This window comes from Dicentrarchus labrax, unplaced genomic scaffold (assembly GCF_905237075.1).
Source record: "Dicentrarchus labrax unplaced genomic scaffold, dlabrax2021, whole genome shotgun sequence".
NCBI classification, from domain to species: domain Eukaryota; kingdom Metazoa; phylum Chordata; class Actinopteri; family Moronidae; genus Dicentrarchus; species Dicentrarchus labrax.
The window spans coordinates 11,405,927-11,426,091 of NW_026136722.1; the positions used below are offsets into that span (position 1 = coordinate 11,405,927).

Genomic DNA, 20,165 nt, shown 5'->3' on the forward strand with positions numbered 1-20,165 from the left:
TAATCCTTTTCTCCTCCATTACCCCCTTCTAAGCTTTAATAACTGAACCAGAAAGGGTCCGTTCTGCTTAGTGGTCACAGGGCTCATAACTCAACATCCTCCCTCTGTCTCTCTCTGTAGTCCTGCTGATTAGAAGTAGACAGCTTCCTCCTTCTCCTTCCTTTCTTCCCAGACTCCCTATTTCTTAGTCATTGAGTATTCAGGAGAGTTTGTGTGGGAGCATTATATTCCAGTTTAATATTTGACTTTGACTCAGACCTGGAGAGGGCGAGGGTGGGAGGGACAGACATAAGCAACATAAAACAATAGGATGCCCACACCGGATGAATAACACAAGTCTGATGTCAATTTTAATAAGATGGTTCAATAAAAATCTGTAAAAAACAGACTTCCTCGCACACAGGCAATTATAAATGTTACTTTCACATGAACACAACATTTACATGACGTGTAAAAGAACAATTCAGTAATGAAATATTCTACACAACTAGTCTAACTCACAGTACTGTTGCATTCATTTCCTATATCCTTGTTGAAGAAAGACAAATAGTCACACAAAGAAAAAAAAACAATATCCTCTCAGTCACTGTACATACAGTAACATGTGAAACCAGCACATATGTGCTGCTGTGGAGACAGGAGTAATCTGAAGGTGACTGAAGATGTCTGAATGCTACGATGGCTGAGGTACCGGATCTGAAGCTGAGAAAAGAAAAGAAAAGGAATTTATTGGTATTTAAAAAATCTGAATTATCCACCGCACACTGGAGTGACTTTACTGTGATTTATTTAAGAGCCAACAATGTATTTCACTTGCAGCTTCCTCAGGTTCGCTCAGCAAAAAGTTATAATATATTGGTATGTTGATTATTAAACTGAAACCTTCTGAAAAGGTGGTGCAGTATTAGTCCCATTTGTAGACATGGGTGTGTTTTTGTATCACAGTTTCTAAAGATGCCCAGTACAAGACTTCACTACATCTGAATAACCATACACAGACCCCTGCTTCTTCAAGAGAGGATAATCTGCACATTCTTATCTCTTAAGTTTTAATCACTGGTATTCATTCAACGGTTTCTATGTGACCTTGAGTTGTGCATGGCCTATTCCAGCAAGGACTTACCCACTCCACTGATATCTACAGTTTCTGCACAGCCCAGAAAGCGAGCCACATGTGGTGAGCAGGAGGTAGGTTTGTCCTGGTTTTCCCTCAGACAGCGCTCAAACTCCACAAACTCACTGGTACAGTCCTGTCTGATCTTCTGGATCACTGGGCTATCAAAACAAATGTAGGGGTTCGATACAAATGTGTGCAATATGTGAAAATGTGGGCGTGAGGATGTTGGAGTCAAATGGGAGTGAGAGTATGCTGCCTTACTGTGATGATGTGCACTGTGCAACCTTCATCTTCAGTTCATGACACTTTTGCTGCCATGTTGATGGGTTGGAGGCCACACATGACCCATATGCCTCCATTTCTTTATGGCAATACTTTGCCGTGATATCCATAGCAGCCTGCCTGAAAGGTAACAGATAAATGTAAATCAGTCCGTGATTAAGTCCAATGTATAAACTTGCGATAAAAAACTACAAGGAATATAGTAAACGGAGTAAAGTAGTTGAATGCAACCTGATTCACAAGGTAGCATGTCTTTGATTACAGTCTAACTGTATATCCAGACTAGAGAACACAGTAAATGTAATGATACGAGCCATATTTAAATGTCTTACATGTTGCTCTTTCAGGCTTGTTTCAAAGGAGGAAGCTGATCAATCAAGGTTATATAGCGCCAGTATTTCTACATGTGGAGCCATGTCTGTGCGGAGACGACACCTCACACGTCCCCTACTATCTGATTGGATGACGATACAATATTGTGACATAATTGGTTCAGATTTGTGTCAATCTCACACTCTGGCCACGCCCCCAAAATGACAATGAATTCCTTAAAGGGGTATCTACTTCATAACACAATTAAAGCATTAAACAACAACTACAGTTCACGTTTTGTCAAAGAAATCCCTTTATTCATATGTTATATGCCGTTTAACCAAAACAACACAATTTAACTGTGTAAAAGATAATATCTATTTTGTTTTTTCGGTTCAATCCATGGTTCAATCACGCTGTGCCAAGGAAACATTACGTGCATTTGCGTGTTTACGTATGCGGAAGTCGCAGTCAGAACGAGTGATTCAGTAAACGGGCTCTGAAGGCTGGACCGAGCGCCACTCCGTACGTAGAAACGTATTTTTACCGGCTACAGCACGACCGGGTAGTGGTGGATGATTGAGGGGGCCAGAGGAGTGCGCACAGTACAATGAACGACGCCGAGAAAGAGGGGACTATGGCTGCAGACGGGATCCGGCAACCGGGTGAGCTGCAAATGGCCCCCTCTGTTAACCACAACCAGCATGACAGCGGCACCGGCGACGAGCTGGTGAGCTCGGTGACTCTGTACAGGCGAAGGCCCCGGCTGCTACACGGCACTGTCCTCCCGTTTCTGGTTGTTCTCTACCCGGGCTGGCTGTACGTGTGGTTAGGAGTTTACGGTGCCTCCGAGTATCCGGAGGCAGGCCTCCTGGCGTTAGCCGCTATCGGGATCGCGCACGTCCTCACAACCCTCTCTGGTTATTGGTCCGTGCATGCGCACTGTTGGCTCACTTGTTCCAAGGTAAATATTAGTTATAACAACAATAATAGTGCGATATTCTACTGACAGCTCTAGGGAGCCCTCTGCTTTTAGAAATACCCTGTACACAGAGCTTTAAGGTTGGGATTTGAACCCAGAGGGCAGGTACGAAATCAATTTCTTGCTCAAAGGCACTACAGCAGGGCAGGTGTTTGGCTTGAACCCCGGTTACTGCTTATCGGATGTCCTCTATAGCCACAGCAACACAAAAATGATCAAACCTTCCTTTGAGTTAGCAATTGCATTGAAAGAGCACTTTCAAACCTCAGTGCCACAGTTTCATCTTTGTTTGAAGGACAGTTTCTCAGGACCTGTGGACATGATGCCCATGGTTGTTTTATTTAAAGACAAAGACATTGGAAGATTATTGCTACATTTTCTTTCTGCCAAGCACCGATTGATCTTGTACATTACACTGTCTTCAAGCACGTTTCAGTAGAGAAAAAAATATATTATACATCCCTAAAGACAGACTGCTGATTGATATATAATACTGTCTCTTTAGGATAGAAAAACACCTGTCTAGTTTCTAGCTGTGATTCATCAGATGGTTATTGGAAGTGGAAGTCAAAATAATTGACTATTGAGGACATCAGTATTAGTGGCTTTGTATTGCCAATTTAAAGAGAAAATAGTTTCATGACACAATATCAACAATAATACCACAATAACGTTACAGTGATAGACGACTGGTAATTGACATGCTGCTCAGCATTTCTGTGAGTTTACTTAGTAAACTGTAAAAGAAAGTCTAAATCCAATAAAAATGTAATAATAGATTTATATCAACAACATTATCGGGTACAATATTTGTGGTCAAATGTTAAAGTGAAGGACAAATTTAAGGAAGAATGTGCCTGAACTTCATATTGATAAAGCACCTGTGTGCCAGGGCATGTATCATTTGAGAAGGACAAAGCTCCAGAGGCAGACAGCTATACAAAAATAACACTGACTTGCCACAGTGTGTGAATTTGTCACCTGTTCATTTGTATACACAGGAGCCAGACCCAAACAAGGCCACGCTGGCAAAGGTCATACCCACCCCCAACAACGGTTTTGCTGAGCTTGTGGCACTACAAAGGGACCAGGTCAGTTCACGTGTTAACTCTGAAGATGCTTTAGGTTGACTTAATTGGAAACATGTCACAGATCATCTCACACACGGCAAAACCTAAGAAAATATCAATTTGCCTTTCTTTCCCTTGTTCTGACCGATAGGATGAGAACGGGGAGCGGATTCTATCTTTTGAGTTTCAAAAGATCCGCTACACATTTGACCACAAAGAGAAGAAATGTTTCCTTCCAATAGCATTTCCCATAAACCACCCAATGGGCCACTTTCAGTCCTGGCGTGGCTACCAGGAGGAGACCGAACTCAGAGCAGCAGAGAAGCACTACGGCACCAATCGTGCTGAGATGATGGTGCCAGATTTCCTGGAGCTCTTCAAAGAGAGGGCCACAGCTCCCTTTTTTGTTTTCCAGGTATGTGTGTGAGGGTGTGTCTTGATAATTTGCCTGGTTTTGTTGTAAAAATGGTCTTTATACTTCTTATAATGATGTTGTTCACCTGGTCTTAGTGTCTGTATCCATGTAAAGTTATCTATTGTCTGCCATCCACCAGGTGTTCTGTGTGGGGCTGTGGTGTCTGGATGAGTACTGGTACTACAGTGTTTTCACACTGTTCATGCTGGTGGCATTCGAGGCCTCCCTTGTCCAGCAGCAAATGAGGAATATGTCTGAGATCCGCCGTATGGGTAACAAGCCCTACATGATCCAGGTAGGCTTGATCAAATTTCAGTTAAAGTTATAAACAAACATTTTGTCTTGCATCTCAAAATTCGTTATCTACAGTATATTTCCTATGTATTTAACGCATCCAAAATGTATTTTATGCAATTTGTGCCAGGTTTATCGCAATAGGAAGTGGAGACCTATTTCCAGTGATGAGCTTGTCCCTGGTGACATCGTCTCAATAGGTAAATGTCCCGTCAACGTTTTTAGAACTTCTCACCACAAATATCAGATTGACTAGCATTTGTTTAAAATGTGCAAATCTGCCTCACAGGACGTTCGCCCCAGGACAACTTGGTACCGTGTGATGTGCTGCTACTCAGGGGCCGATGCATTGTGGATGAGGCCATGCTGACCGGGGAGTCTGTGCCCCAGATGAAGGTTAGAGACAAACTCATATAGAAATGATAATGCTATACTCATCTGAGGGCATAGACTTTTAAGTGTAAGACTCAATTATTCTAAATGATGTGGGATTATTTTGGGGGTATCTTAATTACTGCTGACAATATGACGTGTGCAGGAGCCAGTGGAGGACTTGGACCCAGAGCGAATCATGGACCTTCAGACAGACTCTCGACTCCACATCATCTCTGGGGGGACAAAAGTGGTCCAACATAGCCCCCCTTTAAAGGCCAGTGCTGGACTCAAACGTAAGAGCTAATTCCTCACTTCATTTGTTACCAACAACATATACTGGCTGTTATGTCAGTCAGTGAATAAAAGTTCATCTGCCACCCATCTTCATCAAAACAATGTGCAAGCTAATAAATAATAAATCTTCTCATGTATGTGCAGCTGTAGATAATGGGTGTGTGGCCTATGTACTGAGAACCGGATTCTACACGTCTCAGGTGAGGAAGTTGCTTCGTATGTTTATACTACTACCTTCCTTTTTTCTTGTCATTTAATTCTTCTTTTGGCGGCATGTCAGCATAAGACATGTTGAGTCAGCTGTCATCTGAAGTGTTGTGATTGTTTGTACATTTTTTTGTTGTGCCTCCAGGGAAAACTGTTACGGACCATCCTCTTCGGTGTGAAGAGAGTGACGGCAAACAACCTGGAGACTTTTATCTTCATCCTCTTCCTCCTTGTTTTTGCCATTGCTGCAGCTGTTTATGTGTGGGTCGAAGGTGAGGTGCACAGAATCCATTCACTGAGATGTAATTCTTATTTAAAGGACCAGTGAGTAAGATTTAGTGGCATCTAGCAGTGTAGTTGCAGCAACAGTTCTTATTTTCAGGTGATTATACACTAATGAAAACATACCTCTGAATATTATATTCCATTTCTGCCAACAGATCCTTCTAAATGTTGCACACTGGAGCTTTAACAATAACACTGACATTATCATAGCCAAGGTGTTAGCTAATAGCTGGAGGAGACGGCAAGTAATATCTAAATACTATTTTTGTGCTTTGTATTACTCCCTCAGGGACCAAGGATGCCAGCAGGAACCGCTACAAGCTGTTTCTGGAGTGCACACTAATCCTCACCTCAGTGGTTCCACCAGAACTCCCCATAGAGCTTTCTCTGGCAGTTAACACATCTCTTATCGCCCTGGCTAAACTTTGTATGTCTGTGTGTCCTCCATGTGTTTTTAATATATTTTAAGAGACCTGGGCAAAGTAGCTTATAATACAAAGCCTGTACAGCAGTGGTTCATTCGAGTCTTCTTTTTCTGCCCCTGCCTAGATGTATTCTGTACAGAGCCCTTCAGGATACCATTTGCAGGGAAAGTAGAGGTTTGCTGTTTTGACAAAACAGGAACACTAACCAGTGACAGTCTGGTGGTACGAGGAGTAGCAGGCCTCAGGTAAAACCTGCCCATAATTCTTAGTGTTTTACTTTAACATTTACATACATGTGTACTCTGTGGAGCCTGTCAACTGATGTTTGCATTTATGACAGAGAAGGAAAGGAGGTGATGCCCGTATCTGAGATCCCAGTTGAGACACATCGGGTGGTGGCCACCTGTCACTCACTGGTCACTCTGGATGATGGACAGCTTGTCGGAGATCCACTAGAGAAGGCCATGCTGACTGCTGCTGACTGGACTCTCACTAAAGGTACAGAGAAATTACCCCCACCAAATCCACAGTGCATGGCAGTGGCATGTGTGTGTGTGAGAACGTGTGTATGCTCATGTTTGTGTTACATAAAGCCATGTGTCCCGTTTTTTCACCAAACCTGTTCAGCTTGGCGGTGTAATTTGACTAGTTCATCTAATTTGATTCTGTTCTTCAAATGCACTGTAACGTCAGTGTTATTATTTGGGGACCTTTGTTTAATCCTTTGCCTCATTGACTCTTGCCTCTTTGACCAGATGAAAAGGTGTTCGCACGAGGCATCAAAACCCAGGGACTTAAGATCCACCAGCGTTTTCACTTTGCCAGTGCATTGAAGAGGATGTCGGTCCTAGCCTCCTATGAGAAACTGGGCTCCACTGAACTCTGCTACATCTCAACTGTCAAGGGAGCTCCAGAGACACTCAGAGGAATGGTATATATGGACACTGCCCTTAATACATACATGCTCTGTCCCAATTAAGTGTACCTACTGGTATTCTGATGTGGCTGTGATTGTAGTTTGCAGACTGTCCAGCAAGTTATGACGAAGTCCACAAGGAAATGTCTCGGGAAGGGGCAAGAGTGCTGGCTTTGGGATACAAAGAGATGGGACACCTTAGTCATCAACAGGTTTTTATTTCATTTTACTCAAAACAAAAGAGATTGTATGATCTGTCTGAGAAGAATACATTTTGTTAGAAACTGAGCTGGATCTTTTTGGGTCTCATAGGTCCGGGAGATGAGTCGCGATGCTCTGGAATGTGACTTGCATTTCGCCGGGTTCATGGTTGTGTCCTGCCCCCTCAAGAGTGACAGCAAGGCTGTCATCAGAGAAATCCAGGAAGCATCTCATCATGTAAATAAGCTGGCAACACACAATTGTGCACACGTACTGGAATAGAATGGTTTTAAGTTATATAATTCCTCTCACTCTGCTTTCAGGTCGTGATGATCACAGGCGACAACCCTCTAACAGCGTGCCATGTAGCAAGAGAGCTCCACTTCATCCAGAAAGAACACACACTTGTATTGCAGCCAGGCCCTGGTCAGGGTAAGACAAGTCATCACTTTACAGAATTACATCTATTACTCAAGTAAGCCAGTAGACTAACAATGTCAGTAATAAAGGTTGTAGCTAAAGGGCATAAAGATGATTGTAGTAATCTATTTGTAGTGGGTGTTTTGATTGAGGAGATTGACAATGTGCAGAATCAAGTACCTGATTTTTTTTTTTTTTGGTTTTCCAGGTGAGTGGCAGTGGGAGTCCATTGATGGCAGCGTGTGTGTACCACTGCCCCCTCCCTCCGTTTCCGCATTCGTGCATCAGTTTGATTTGTGTGTAACAGGGGAGGGGCTGGTCAGACTGAGCTGCGATCCCCGGCTACTCCACGCCCTCTTGCCTCACATACAAGTGTTTGCCCGTGTCAGTCCAAAACAGAAGGTTAGTCACAAATCACAAGTCCCTTGAAAGTTATGTATTTTGTAGTTTTTAATGAAATGCTCACTCTAAATCAACAATTAGTAACAGACACTGCGTTTCTGGGTCCCATTTAGTGTGTGATGGTGTGTTTTCTTCCTACAGCCATGGAGTTAGCTTAACATTTTTTTTTGTTATCTATCTCAAACATCAATATCAATAGTCAATGTCAGTTTTTTCCTTCATCACAGACAAAGCACAGTTGATACAGTTTAGACAAGCATTTTAACTAAGGGACACCACTCAATTACAAACTCTGGGAAGTCATCAGCTATAAAGATGATTGTTTGTTCTATTTCAGGAATTTGTCATCACAAGTCTAAAGGGGCTGGGTTATGTGACACTAATGTGTGGGGATGGCACAAATGATGTTGGAGCTCTCAAACACGCCCACATAGGTAAGATTTATTAACCACCCAGACTTGGAAACATGTCTCTCTATGTGTGACCCCAACAGTGTGTAGTGATGATAGTTTTTCCTCAGGTGTTGCTCTGTTAGCCAACGCACCTGAACGCATGCCTGAAAGAAAGAAACGGGGTAGAGAAAAGGAGGCCACCGCAGCAGAATCCAGACCTATACCACCTGTCAGTTCAGGAGGCAAACTGAGCTCCAGGGCAGCCAGGCAGAGGGTGATGGCCCAGAGAGAAGAGCAGCTTGCAGCACAAAAGGTGTGTGTCTTGGAAGAGCCTTCTTACTGATACTTATGGGAATGGTTTAAAAATGTAATTCATTTTTTTTGCTTTGTACAGCAACTAAAACTCATTTATGTTCACAAGGCCTTTCTTTGAAATGATAGTGTTATAGTGCACCAGTCTAAACATCAGGGTTTAATCTGTAACAGGAGAGGATCAGTCAAGTCTTACGGGAACTTGAAGAGGATCAGTTACAAGTAGTGAAACTGGGTGATGCCTCCATCGCTGCCCCCTTCACCTCCAAACTCTCCTCCATACAGTGCAGTGAGTAACACTAGTTGTCAGAGATAAGAACATAAAGCTGCTCCCCACCTCTGAAACTAGCTTTGTCCTTTCCCCCAGTCTGCCATGTAATAAAGCAAGGCCGTTGCACTTTGGTGACAACACTCCAAATGTTCAAGATCCTCGCTCTCAACGCCCTGGTGCTGGCCTACAGCCAGTCTGTGCTTTACCTCGAAGGGGTCAAGTTCAGTGATTTCCAGGCGACCCTACAAGGCCTTCTCTTGGCCGGATGCTTTCTCTTCATCTCCAGATCAAAGGTGAGAATTTTTGTAAGCGAGAAGGCTCTACATGTTTTCTGATTGGTTCTCCTAGCAAGGTAAGCAGAGACCAAATTAATGTTTTTCTTCTATTTACACAGCCACTGAAAACGTTGTCTCAAGAGCGGCCCTTACCAAACATCTTCAATCTTTATACGGTGTTGACTGTGCTGCTGCAGTTTGCTGTTCACTTCTGTAGTTTGGTGTACCTTTACAAAGAGGCACAAACCAGAAGTCCGCCCAGGTAAATCACAGGAAGACATAAATAGGGAATAAACTGCAGTTCTGCTATAAGTTAAATATTTACATGAATACCATTACAATAATACATTATAATAACAATTCACTTGTTCTGTCTCTCTTGCAGAGAGGACCAGTTTGTAGATCTTTATAAAGAGTTCGAACCCAGTCTAATCAACAGCACCGTGTATATAATGTCCATGGCCATGCAGATGGCCACCTTTGCCATTAACTACAAGGTACTTATTCTTAATTAATTAATTAATTTGTACTCTTTGTAGTATAATACTCACTTCATTTCTTGTTGTGTTCAAAAGGGTCACCCGTTCATGGAGTCTCTCAGCGAGAATAGACCACTACTATGGAGTATCGCTCTGTCAGGTTTAGCGATTGTAGGACTTCTCACGGGTTCATCACCAGAATTCAACGAACAGTTTGCTCTTGTAGATATTCCAACAGAGGTGAGCTGACATTATTCTACCATGTATTGATTTGTTGTAATTATGATGTATGCTATGAGGTAACCTGCTTCTTGTTTACTTCCTTGCAGTTCAAATTAATCATTGCCCAGGTTCTCGTGGTGGACTTTATTCTTGCTCTGCTGGTGGACCGTGTCCTGCAGTTCCTGTTGGGCAAAGGAACTCTCAGGCTGCCTTCTTGAACTCAGTGCCAAGAGTGACCGATGCCCTTATCAACCAAACTGTAAAGGGAGAGAAGACTTTGGAGGAGGATGAGAATTAAAGCTGTTGTGACTTACAAAAGACGGCTGAGACAGTCATGGCGTGCAGTACTGTACACTCCGTGTATCCCTTCCTTCGTCCTGCTCTGCCCCCCCTAACCATCTGTGTTTCTGTATTTCCATCAGCTCTGTTTCAATTCTCTTTCTGTTTTCTTCATAACTCTTGATTTGTTTTCTACATCTCTCTCTTTCCTCATCTGTCCCTCCCCACTGCTACACAAGGCCATGAAGACAGCAGTATTGAGTGGAGTGCGAGACTGTGTGCCACCCAGAGTGAAACATACTGGCACACAAAAGGGGCATTCTCCAAGAGAATTGCAAAAGTGTTTTTGATTTTTTTGATTCTTCTCCTTGATTTTGTAAAAAGTGAAAAACATCTCTAACAGACTTATAAAGACTTACTGATACAAATTATGAAGTCTGTCAAGTGTTTTGTCAAGTACGGAAGTGTCAACACATGAAAAGGATGAGCATGTCCAGCTGGTCATGAACTATCCTGTTCCCAGAAATAGGTGAGTAATGAGAAGGGTATGAAAATATAGTGAAACTGTACAAAGAAAGAAATTCATCCAATGAAACCATTTATCTAATTGGACACACGACGCTGAGCAGAACAAACGTTCCATCTCATCTCGAAGGAAAGAATGGAAGCTTTGTGTTTACTTACCAACTGAGCTTAACTACCCTACCACATTGTTTGCTATTTATCTTTTATATGAATTTACAAAAACATTGGTTTGATGAACAAACTAGCAAAGCAGCTCCCTTAAAAAGATATTTACCACTTGTCTCTCTTATTTCATGCATTGTGAATCAAGTACTGTACCAGGCATTCAAGAACTATAGAGTTGTTAAGGGGGCTTTTAATGACCCGAATTGCATCAGTTAACCCACTGATTTGTTTATGACAACCCAAAGGCTGTCAAAGTAGTTTTTCTGTGAAAAAGCCTCTCATAAACAGCTGCTGGGGCTGCTATTTTCTGCATGATTAATAGAAAGAGGCTGACACTGACAAGAGGCTTTTAGACAAAAAATGGTGTGTGGCAATTTTGTCATTGTCCAATTTATACAGTGATTAATATGATAGGGTCCCCAAAGACCATTTCGGCTATTAGAAACAACCATAAGAAGAATTGACACACTAATCAGGGACATTTCCTATTATTAATCATCCAATTTTCAATGCCTTTTACAGTTAAAAAAAAAAGAAATAGAGCTTTGTTGAATGTGTTTTATACTGTAACTAGTAGACAAATGTATATTTGCTTTGTGTCCATCTATGTAAACCTCTCTCATTCAGGGGTCAGGGAATACCGTATATTCGATGTACAGACTAGGATACCTCTCAGAGCAATGCTGGAGCCATAACGTTGGAGATTAGAGGATGTGCAAAGAGTAATCGCAGCAACTGAAATGAGATCTTACACTCTCTGCAGATAACACTGCTATATTGCAAAAAAAAAAAAAAAAAATTAAACTACAAGAAATAGTCAATGGTTGGGAAATTCCATGAAGGAGATCAAAGTTGTTGACATTGAACACAAGGTCTTAAACTCTGTGGAGCAAAGCATCAGAAAACTCTTCAGCTAGACAGGCTATCAGAAATCCTGTGTGTACAAAGAGGATCAGGGCCAGGGTTGACCCCTTTAAACTAGGATGTCAGTGCTTGCTCTTAATTTGATCCAGGGGAGGTTTCAATACTAAAGGACTGGATTCCTTTGGCACCAAAGCCACCTCTCTACAGAAAACATCTGCCATTACAGCCTGTAAGTGATTTCTAAACGACTGTCTTTAAAATGTATTCCTAGGCATATTATTTTCCACTTTAAGATCTTTAATTTGTAAAATCTTGGGATGGAAATGGTACCCCAGGAAGTTTGTTTCCCTTTGAGTATGTTTTAAACTGCACATGTTGGCATACACATGCCCTGTAATTTAAAAGGTGTATGAAGTAGAAAATATATGGATACATCATGCAACCCCTAGTAGATGACAGCCACATAAAGGTCACATCCAGCCTAAATATGTCAACACTGGAAGTAAAACTGGAACATCTTAACAAAACAAAACAAAAAGTGTCACAATCACACTACATTTCCCATGGTGCTTCAGGAAAGGGGGTTCGGCTTGTTGGGCGCGCGCTGTGAAGAAAACCATTTGAACGAAAAAATGGCGGAAAAACATTTCGAAGCTGGAGGAGAAGAAGGGTTTGTATCCTGTTTTTTTTTCAAATAAAAACTAAAAGTGTTACTTATGCGACAACCGACAACGATTTTAAAACTTGCATTGGTTTTGAGAGAATATAGTAAAGCCAACGATAACTTGTTCCTTATCTGAGTTTTGTCCAAAGCAAATCATTGTTGTTGACTACGGTGTTAAACACTAAGTGTTACTGCGCGTTAATATGAACGTATCAGTAAAACCTTGTATTTTGGACATTTGGAGAATGTTTTGTAGCGAGTAACAGTAGTTGGTTCATTTAATTTTAATTTTTTTTCCTGTTCAGTTTCGGAAGTGTCGTCGTTGCTGATACCCAAAGTGAGGTAATGCATTTTAACTGACATTGAAGTTAGCTATCTAACAACGCCTGAGCTAATCGTGTATCCAGGCGCTATCTGTGCTAAAGTGTCACTGCTACTTTGCGCTGTGTTCAATCTCTATAAACCAAGGTCCACTCTGTGAAACAGAAATCAAAAAGATGCTCCTCCACAAGCCCCAGCACAGCTCCCCCACACAAATCTCCTCGTACCGACTTCACATCATCCACCACACAGATGTCAGATGCAGGGGAAGGACATTCAGAGACAGACAAACAAGAAATGCTGACAGAAAACACAGAGGGGCCTTCAAGTCTCACTGTTAGCCCCACTGCACGGAGGAAATCCTGGAGGAGAGCCACCATAACCCGACGCTCTCTCCCTGTCCTTCCTAACCCATATCAGGGTAGGATATATTTCCCTTGTTGCCTCTTGTAATCAGTAAAGAATGATCATTGGGTGTTGTTTTGTTTTTTTGCAATATGAATACCTGTTTATGTGTTTATTGTAGTTTTATGCAGGGGCATAAGTGTATCCTTATCACAGAAAGAGAGGCTCGAGAAACTGATGGAGGCTTCAATGAGGGTGAGTGGATAATAGTAAATTAATTGTGACAATCTTAGCTGGAAATGTGATTAAATTAAATAAACAGGCACAGTAGGTTACTTTTTATTTCACTGTTTGAGATGAAGATCCTTTTTTCACTTGACTAAAAATATTTGGAAAGATGATGGATTAAACAAGGAACCAGCTGTTTAACAAATAAATGTGCTTGCACTCTGGTACTGACAGCAGAGAAACATTAAAAACACTTATTCAATTTCAAGTAATAACTAGAGATTTTGCATTGTAATAAAAGTGATGTTATAAGTACAAAGTGTGAGATTCACTGAAATTGAAACCCAGAACTTTAGAGACGTCTCAAGTTTTATGGTTTTATTCAGGAGATGTCCTAATAAAGTACTCGTGAGGTTGACTCTAAGGGTCTTGGTTGCGTTAGGTTACAGGGGAGTATACAGTTAATTTGAATTAGTCTTAACTAAAATTCCTAATGGATCTCTGTCTAATCATCTCTATTTTATCTCTAGCTGGCAATAGAAAGAACTCAAAATAACCTGCAATCAGTGCCAAAAACCTCACTGGAGTCTTTTCAAAAACAAGGTTAGTGCTGGCACTACTTCATTTGGTACATGTTTCTTGGAGCTCCTTTATTGTAGCTGAATGGCGGTCATAGAAATATTCAGTTTAAGTTATTTCTTTGTCTGTGTTGTGTGTCTTCCTTGTTGCAGTTGAGCGCATACAGAAAGAGTGGGGTTGTTTGGCCAATAGCATACGCAGCGAACCACAGGGTCATCAAGTCCCTGCTAGTGCAGCCAGGTATTGTAGCAGTTTTATTTTATTTATTCAGTTCTCTGTGTTTATTATATTCTTGTTTGGTTGTCTTGCCAACCAATTGTCATTTCGTATTGCATTTATGTCTCTGTTATTTTCTTTCCGTTCTAGTGATCCTGCAGTGCTAAGAGCCATGGCAAAAGTCCAGAAAGCCATCAAAAGGCATGTTGTTCTTAATAGTACTATAGCACACACAAAGTATTTATACAAACCATACATTCAAATGAAAAACAAAACACAGATAGTGTGACCTATCACATGAGATACATTTATTTACTGGCCTATGTATATATATATATGTATGTATGTGTATATATTGGGGGCGGCAGTAGCTCAGTCTTGGCTTGAATCAAGTCCCACAGACCACAATATGGAGTGTGGACTGGTAGCTGGAGAGGTGCCAGTTTCACCTCCTGTGCACTGCCGAGGTGCCCTTGAGCAAGGCAACCTAATCCCAAGAAACTGCTCACTTTGTGTGTGTGTATAAGAATAAAAAAGAGTGAAAAGAAGAATTTCCCCAATAGGGGATTAACAAAGTATATTTCTTCTTCTTCTTGTGTGTTTTAGGCTCCAGGCTGAAAGTGAATCTTGGGAGGCACTGTTGAACAAACACCGGAGTAAAGCAGAAGAATTGGAAAGGTGAACATGTCTACTGTCACTAAGGAATATTAACGCAATACTGTGTTAGAGTAAGTCAATATTGTCTTCTCAATTGTGTGTCAATAATGTGTTGTTTTATCTGTTGCAGGAAAGTGGAGCAAGGCCAGGAGGGGGGTGTATCATTGGACTCTACATCTGTGGCTCAGTCCTCACAGTACCATATCATACAGAATAAACCGGACTACCACGGTCTCCTCTGTAGACAACAGCCAATGTTTCACACTATGGCAATGATTGTATGTTTATATTTTTCTATCATTACAAAAATGTCTTTAAATCACTGTATCATTCGTATATATGCCATCTGTACTGTGGCGTATGGTAAAATACTACAGTTGGCAAGGGGAAAAATGGAGGAAGTTCTACTTGGCTCTGAGAGTGATGAAGCATAAAGCAGATGCTTCTGATTTTATGGGCAGCTTAAATGCTGTTCACAAGAAAGAGAAAGGAGTATGTTACTCTTTTGGGGGGCGGTGACAGTGTCAATAAATTAAATAACTTCATATTCAACTTATCTGATCAAACAATCACAATTGAATTGGTTAGATAATGATAACAAAGTCTATGTGAGATAATATAACTGGGGCATCACCTATACTTCTCTGCACAATTAACATCTGTTCGATGGACTTTGCCATCACTGAGTGAATGTGTGTGAAAGGGTGAATGTGGCACGTAGTGTAAAAGCGCTTTGAGTGGTTGGAAGACTAGAAAGGCGCTATACAAGTACAGGTCCATTTACCATTTACCAAATGTTATGCTATATTATTATTTTTTTAAGTTTTATTTTATGCCTTTATTTGACAGAGACAGCTGAAGATGATAACACGCAGCAAAGGGCCGCAGGTCGGATTCAAACTTGGGCCGCTGCAGAATGTGGGTCACCAGCCATTTATGCTATATTATGTAATCAGTTATTCTATTACTTTCTTTATGTAGATGGACACTCAGTGCAAGATGGTTAGAGAGCTTCTGTCCATCAAGGAGCAGTCACAGTTATTGGTGAAAGAGACCAGTGGCCGCTTGGGTAATGACTTAATTTGTCTTTCATGTTTTCTATGGAATAATTCAATTAAATCAATATTGATGTGGCGATTTAACGTTTAATCTGGTTACTTTTTCCTACCAGCGGCAGAGGCAGGATTTCAGGATCTTTCACCTGACCTCATCAGGATCCTTATGGGAGCACCTTTATCCTCTGCAACTACATAGTCCCTCTGGCAGGAGGCAAGCACAAGCAATCAATCAGTTAATGGACCATGGCTCTTTATGACTTGAATATAAAGCTCATATACTGTATGTGTTCTTTCTGATATTTTTATTGTTATGTGATTTGGAAAACTATAATTTCTTTGATCTATCTTTCTTGTCTTGTTTTAAACATAAAGTAAGCTCTAAGTTTATGTTTCTTTGTCAAATAAAACCATTTCCATCAGCAACAGGATTGGTAATGGAGCTAGTTCGGGTAATCCATGTGTTTGACCAGCAGGTGGCAGTGGCTGGCTATACAAATTTGTAACAAGCTCCATGAATGGCCAGAGTGGATTTTTCTGTTAAGCCTTAATTAAGCGTATTCTCACCTGTGAAACCTGAGACTTTTAAATCAAGATTGCCAGCTGTTAGAAATTAAGGAACAGACAAATATTTTAGAAATTGTTGCCAATATGTTTAAAAAAAACTTGATTATTCTGCATAAACACTGAAAAAAAAAAATCCTGCATCTCTTGGAACTATTAACCTGTCTAAAGTGATCTGTTGTCTTAAAATATCGAAATATATTGACTATTGGAAATCAAATTAAGTGTGTCTATGAAATGGCCTCAATTTGAAGTCATGGGATGTATTGATGTTTTTATGTGGTTTGATTACTACTATAAATATCTGCAATAGTGACTTTGCAAAGAGTAGCAATACACTGTTTGTATACGTAGAGTAATTTTCGAAAAAAGGGTCATTAAACCTTTGAAGAAATTTAGCAATTTTTCTGGAACAGGAAAGAATTAAATATAAATATTATAAAGCAAAATGAGTTTGAATACAGAGAGATTCTGCTCTGTAGTTTGTCTGGTCTTTAATTTACGTACAGTCCTTAAATCCTCATCCTCAGTTACATTTACTTGCTTTTTGGTGCCGCATCTATTTCACTTCATCAGTGTCCCCTGACCATTCAGGAGGAGGCCCCTCCCCCACAGTGACTCACCCCATCTCTTGCATTTGGCTGGGTCACTGATGCAGAACGAAGCTTTGACATTGTACCAGTCAGTCAAAGCTTTGTTAGCCATCACTTCTATCTTTTAGACCTATTCACTCATTAATGTTCATACTTAATTTGTTTCTCTTAAGAGTGCAGCAAGAAGAAAGCCCTCTTACCCCATTGTCAATGATAAATGAGAGTAAATGACTTCTTGTTCTCTGCTGATATGATCTCCAACATGGACTACAGTGAATTTTCCTTGTGATTGTATTGAAGCGAGTGACTAGAGAGCACAGGGACATGCAAAGAGAAGACAAGCAGGGTTGTGAGAGTTGTGAGTAAGGGAGGATGGTGCACAGCAGGAGAGATCGATTCTTATTTAGATGAAAATGAGGCTTGATGCTTGTGGGGTGAGAGGAGGGCAGCCTTAGCATCCAAATGAATAGAAGTTTTACAGAAATGGTCCTTAACTGAATCACCAACAATAAAAACAAAGAAGTTTACAAAGACACTGACATAGTCTTTTTACTTTCAAAGAATGTCTCAATTTGACAGTGATAAAGACTGACTTTGGGGTTAGATGATAACCCCTGCAGCTACCCAATTAAAATTTTTAACTTTTGCTTTTGAACGACCTCAGTGACCCTAGTAAACAGCATGTCATAAGTTATGTTTGATTTAGAGGCAGTGCATATTTGAATAAAGGTGCCTTGGGTGTGACCAGGCTCTCCGGGTTCCTTGTTTGTAGACTATTATTATAAAGAAAGAAAATGAGGCTTCATTTTGCTATTACATATGGGTATTTTATTTTCTACTTAAACACTGACGTTTATAAGATTAGAGGTTTGGTTGTAGTAGGGATAACTTTTTTAAAGGGTTAAAATCCACTGCTTTGCATAACCACCAAGAACCCTAAATTGTCCTATATGTACATGCAAAGAACAATTACTGGTTGGGTTCACTGTATTCTCTATTCTTTTTGTCTCTAACTTTAGATTGATTAGCTACAGATTGTAGTAGATGGATGTGTGGAGAGTCAGCATAAACCATTGCCAGTTTGGTCCTACTCTCTCATGCACACCCATCATCTCTTCTCAGTATACAGCAAGACTCGCTGCAGCTCTCCTCCAAATCCATTCAGCCAGCCATTCGTCTTGGAAAGCTGTCTCTCTGATCTGAGTGATAAACTACAGCAGAATTGCCCAGTTTGCAAAAAACAAGGACACTTGTTTTCAATCTGTGCTGTCAACATTTTCATACTGAAAACTGATGGGATGTTTCATTCATCAGGGGTTTAGGACAGAATGATATTCTTAGGTTGGACTGTTTTGCTTTGATATTGAATATTGTTCTTGAAATAGCTACAATTTACCCATACAGATAGGTATCACTGAATTTACTTTTATGCTAAACTCGTGAAAAGACACTGACACAAAGAAATCAAATCATTTTCAGTACGTATTTCCATTTATTCGGCTTATTGTGGCTTTTTAAACTCATACACCTATGCCCTTGCTCAAACAAATCTACAACACAAGGTAATCCCTCTGGTTATAACACAGTGTTTACAGCCGTGTGTACAGCTTGTTACAAGCTCAAACAGCACACAATCGCAGTCCTTTAAATTAAGAACAAAAAAAACCATTCACTTCAAAGTTTTGTTTTAAAAAAAAAAATATTCCGTTAGATAGGTGATCTCACCTGATGTAAATAAGGAAAACAAAACGCGGTAATCCATTCACAATAGGACAAGCAATACTGATGACGTAAAGGGCTATCAATTTGTAAAGGCCGTGCAGGAGCAGAACATTGTCACCTGGAGGAATAATGCAGTTATAGGGTCTGAACCACTGTGTTATAAAATGTATGTTTGTATGCATTCTGCCAACCTTACACCAGATAATAATGAACTTTATATACACTAGTAGCTCCCTCTCTCTCTCCCCCTCTCTCTCTCTCTCTATCTTCCCTATAGTAGTCTACTGGTTAACCCGCCCGTAAGCTCGCTGTCTCCGGTGCTACGAGTTCAATGGTCAACGCGACGCACACCGCTCGCGCAGCCCAGAGCATCCCACATACTCGCGCGACATCAATAACAATGGCAAACCGTAGTCTGTTTTGGTAGCAGATCTCTGATTGGAGCTAGACGGTCCGAAAGCCTAGTCGCTCTGTTCACGTCTTATTTCTTTTTTTTTTTTTTTTAAATTGGCGAGTTTCGTCTAAAGACAAGAGCGTTCGTCTATTGTCATATTTGGTCGTTTTTATATATATATATATATTTTTTTTTCTTTGGAAAATGTGCGAGGCGCTGTTGGCAAGCTCACACAGTCTGTGCATGTGTGTCCCTGCTGCTGCTCTTCTGCTGGGCTACGGCTACTAACCTAGCTGCTTTTCACTCGGTGGTTAGCTAACGTTAGCCTGGCCGCGTTTATTGACTTGAAGAGAGAGAGAGAGAAAAAAAAAAAAAAACAAACACTAGCGAATGTAAAGCGTGTTTGCGCGATCTGTTTTATGACAACAGTCACTAACTGTTTTCTAGTCGTTGTTGTCGGGTACGGTAAGAAGTGTTGTATGATTTGTCGTAGAAAATACTTTGCTGGCTAGCTAACAGGCTAGCTATTTGTGTGTATTCTTCGACTGACTGAGGAAAACGGCGAGTTTTCTTTGAAAGTATGGATGACCAGACCAGGATGATGACGGGTCTCACCGGACTCGGTGGACTACAGCAAGCCGATGTCGGTGACCCAGACTCGGTTAGGAAACAGCAGTCACTCGGTCAGCCTCAACAAGACATAGGGGATATCCTACAGCAAATAATGGCCATCACCGACGAGAGCCTGGACGAAGCACAGGCCAGGTAAGACAGGCGAAGAGCCATTTTCCACACATGATAGCTAAGCTAAAGTGCGTTGTATGTGTCTTATTTTTTTTGCTTCAGGACTCAAGTGTTTCTGTGAAACGCTCACGTAAGGTAACGTTTTACGTAATTGCAACATTAATGCAACTTGAAGTTACATTGTAATTCGCCGCTAATCCAAATACATTTAGTTAACCAAAATAAGTTGAACACCCACATTACAGTGCTGTTGTAGTTTGAAAGGAGGCTCTTTGTTACTTCAAACCGAGCTCTATTGTAAA

At 40.9% G+C, this 20,165-nt stretch overlaps 4 protein-coding genes and 1 long non-coding RNA gene across 9 annotated transcripts in view; 3 read left to right on the top strand and 2 right to left on the bottom strand.

Moving 5' to 3' along the window:
* Positions 1 to 324: 324 nt before the first annotated feature.
* On the bottom strand, positions 325 to 1,858 carry LOC127357115 (coiled-coil-helix-coiled-coil-helix domain-containing protein 5). The gene is made up of 4 exons (XM_051389326.1): positions 1,732 to 1,858; positions 1,379 to 1,519; positions 1,124 to 1,275; positions 325 to 702 (listed from the first exon to the last, which is right to left on the bottom strand). Coding segments are annotated over exons 1-4 (324 nt in total). The 5' UTR covers positions 1,734 to 1,858; the 3' UTR covers positions 325 to 673.
* A 307-nt stretch (positions 1,859 to 2,165) lies between these two features.
* atp13a1 (ATPase 13A1) lies at positions 2,166 to 10,655 on the top strand. The gene is made up of 25 exons (XM_051389272.1): positions 2,166 to 2,675; positions 3,695 to 3,784; positions 3,915 to 4,178; positions 4,318 to 4,473; positions 4,603 to 4,672; positions 4,762 to 4,868; positions 5,011 to 5,140; positions 5,286 to 5,341; positions 5,494 to 5,620; positions 5,923 to 6,060; positions 6,183 to 6,303; positions 6,399 to 6,556; positions 6,814 to 6,989; positions 7,076 to 7,186; positions 7,287 to 7,412; positions 7,499 to 7,607; positions 7,804 to 7,997; positions 8,335 to 8,431; positions 8,518 to 8,702; positions 8,876 to 8,990; positions 9,069 to 9,265; positions 9,367 to 9,509; positions 9,633 to 9,744; positions 9,823 to 9,966; positions 10,056 to 10,655. The coding sequence occupies exons 1-25, from the start codon at positions 2,322 to 2,324 to the stop codon at positions 10,164 to 10,166; spliced, it is 3,591 nt and encodes a 1,196-aa protein (XP_051245232.1). The 5' UTR covers positions 2,166 to 2,321; the 3' UTR covers positions 10,167 to 10,655.
* Positions 8,028 to 9,948, bottom strand: LOC127357117 (uncharacterized). Its single transcript, XR_007882134.1, has 3 exons — positions 9,799 to 9,948; positions 9,401 to 9,474; positions 8,028 to 9,316 (listed from the first exon to the last, which is right to left on the bottom strand). It is a non-coding gene; the product is annotated as an uncharacterized LOC127357117 (long non-coding RNA).
* Positions 10,656 to 12,369: 1,714 nt separating the features above from the next.
* Positions 12,370 to 16,859, top strand: LOC127357110 (uncharacterized). 2 transcript variants are annotated; one of them, XM_051389318.1, is made up of 11 exons: positions 12,370 to 12,451; positions 12,751 to 12,787; positions 12,932 to 13,187; positions 13,293 to 13,366; positions 13,870 to 13,942; positions 14,071 to 14,158; positions 14,285 to 14,335; positions 14,741 to 14,812; positions 14,922 to 15,069; positions 15,773 to 15,860; positions 15,963 to 16,859. In XM_051389318.1, exons 1-11 carry the CDS (start codon positions 12,414 to 12,416, stop codon positions 16,043 to 16,045), a joined length of 1,008 nt encoding a protein of 335 aa, XP_051245278.1. In that variant the 5' UTR covers positions 12,370 to 12,413; the 3' UTR covers positions 16,046 to 16,859. The 2 variants fall into 2 exon arrangements, with proteins under 2 accessions (XP_051245278.1, XP_051245277.1); XM_051389317.1 differs by having other exon boundaries at positions 12,374 to 12,451; positions 12,914 to 13,187.
* Positions 16,860 to 19,069: 2,210 nt separating this feature from the next.
* The window catches only part of pbx4 (pre-B-cell leukemia transcription factor 4), a 29,941-nt gene continuing 28,845 nt past the window's right edge, over positions 19,070 to 20,165 (top strand). For 2 of the 4 annotated variants that reach the window (XM_051389309.1, XM_051389308.1), the window contains exon 1: positions 19,074 to 19,884. In XM_051389309.1, coding sequence (XP_051245269.1) covers positions 19,700 to 19,884 — 185 coding nt within the window. In that variant the 5' untranslated portion in view covers positions 19,074 to 19,699. Of the gene's footprint in view, positions 19,885 to 20,165 lie in introns of all 4 variants that reach the window. The other 2 variants (XM_051389311.1, XM_051389310.1) reach the window with 2 other exon arrangements.

Coding starts and splice junctions, on each gene's coding strand:
- LOC127357115 (XM_051389326.1), bottom strand. Junction 1,276..1,378: donor GCACAGTGCACATCATCACA/GTAAGGCAGCAT, acceptor TTGTTTTGATAG/CCCAGTGATCCAGAAGATCA. Junction 703..1,123: donor TGTAGATATCAGTGGAGTGG/GTAAGTCCTTGC, acceptor TTCTTTTCTCAG/CTTCAGATCCGGTACCTCAG.
- atp13a1 (XM_051389272.1), top strand. CDS start 2,322: ATGAACGACGCCGAGAAAGAGGGGACTATGGCTGCAGACGGGATCCGG. Junction 4,673..4,761: donor TGGTGACATCGTCTCAATAG/GTAAATGTCCCG, acceptor TCTGCCTCACAG/GACGTTCGCCCCAGGACAAC. Junction 6,990..7,075: donor CAGAGACACTCAGAGGAATG/GTATATATGGAC, acceptor CTGTGATTGTAG/TTTGCAGACTGTCCAGCAAG.
- LOC127357110 (XM_051389317.1), top strand. CDS start 12,414: ATGGCGGAAAAACATTTCGAAGCTGGAGGAGAAGAAGG. Junction 13,367..13,869: donor TGATGGAGGCTTCAATGAGG/GTGAGTGGATAA, acceptor TTTTATCTCTAG/CTGGCAATAGAAAGAACTCA. Junction 15,070..15,772: donor TTCACACTATGGCAATGATT/GTATGTTTATAT, acceptor TTCTTTATGTAG/ATGGACACTCAGTGCAAGAT.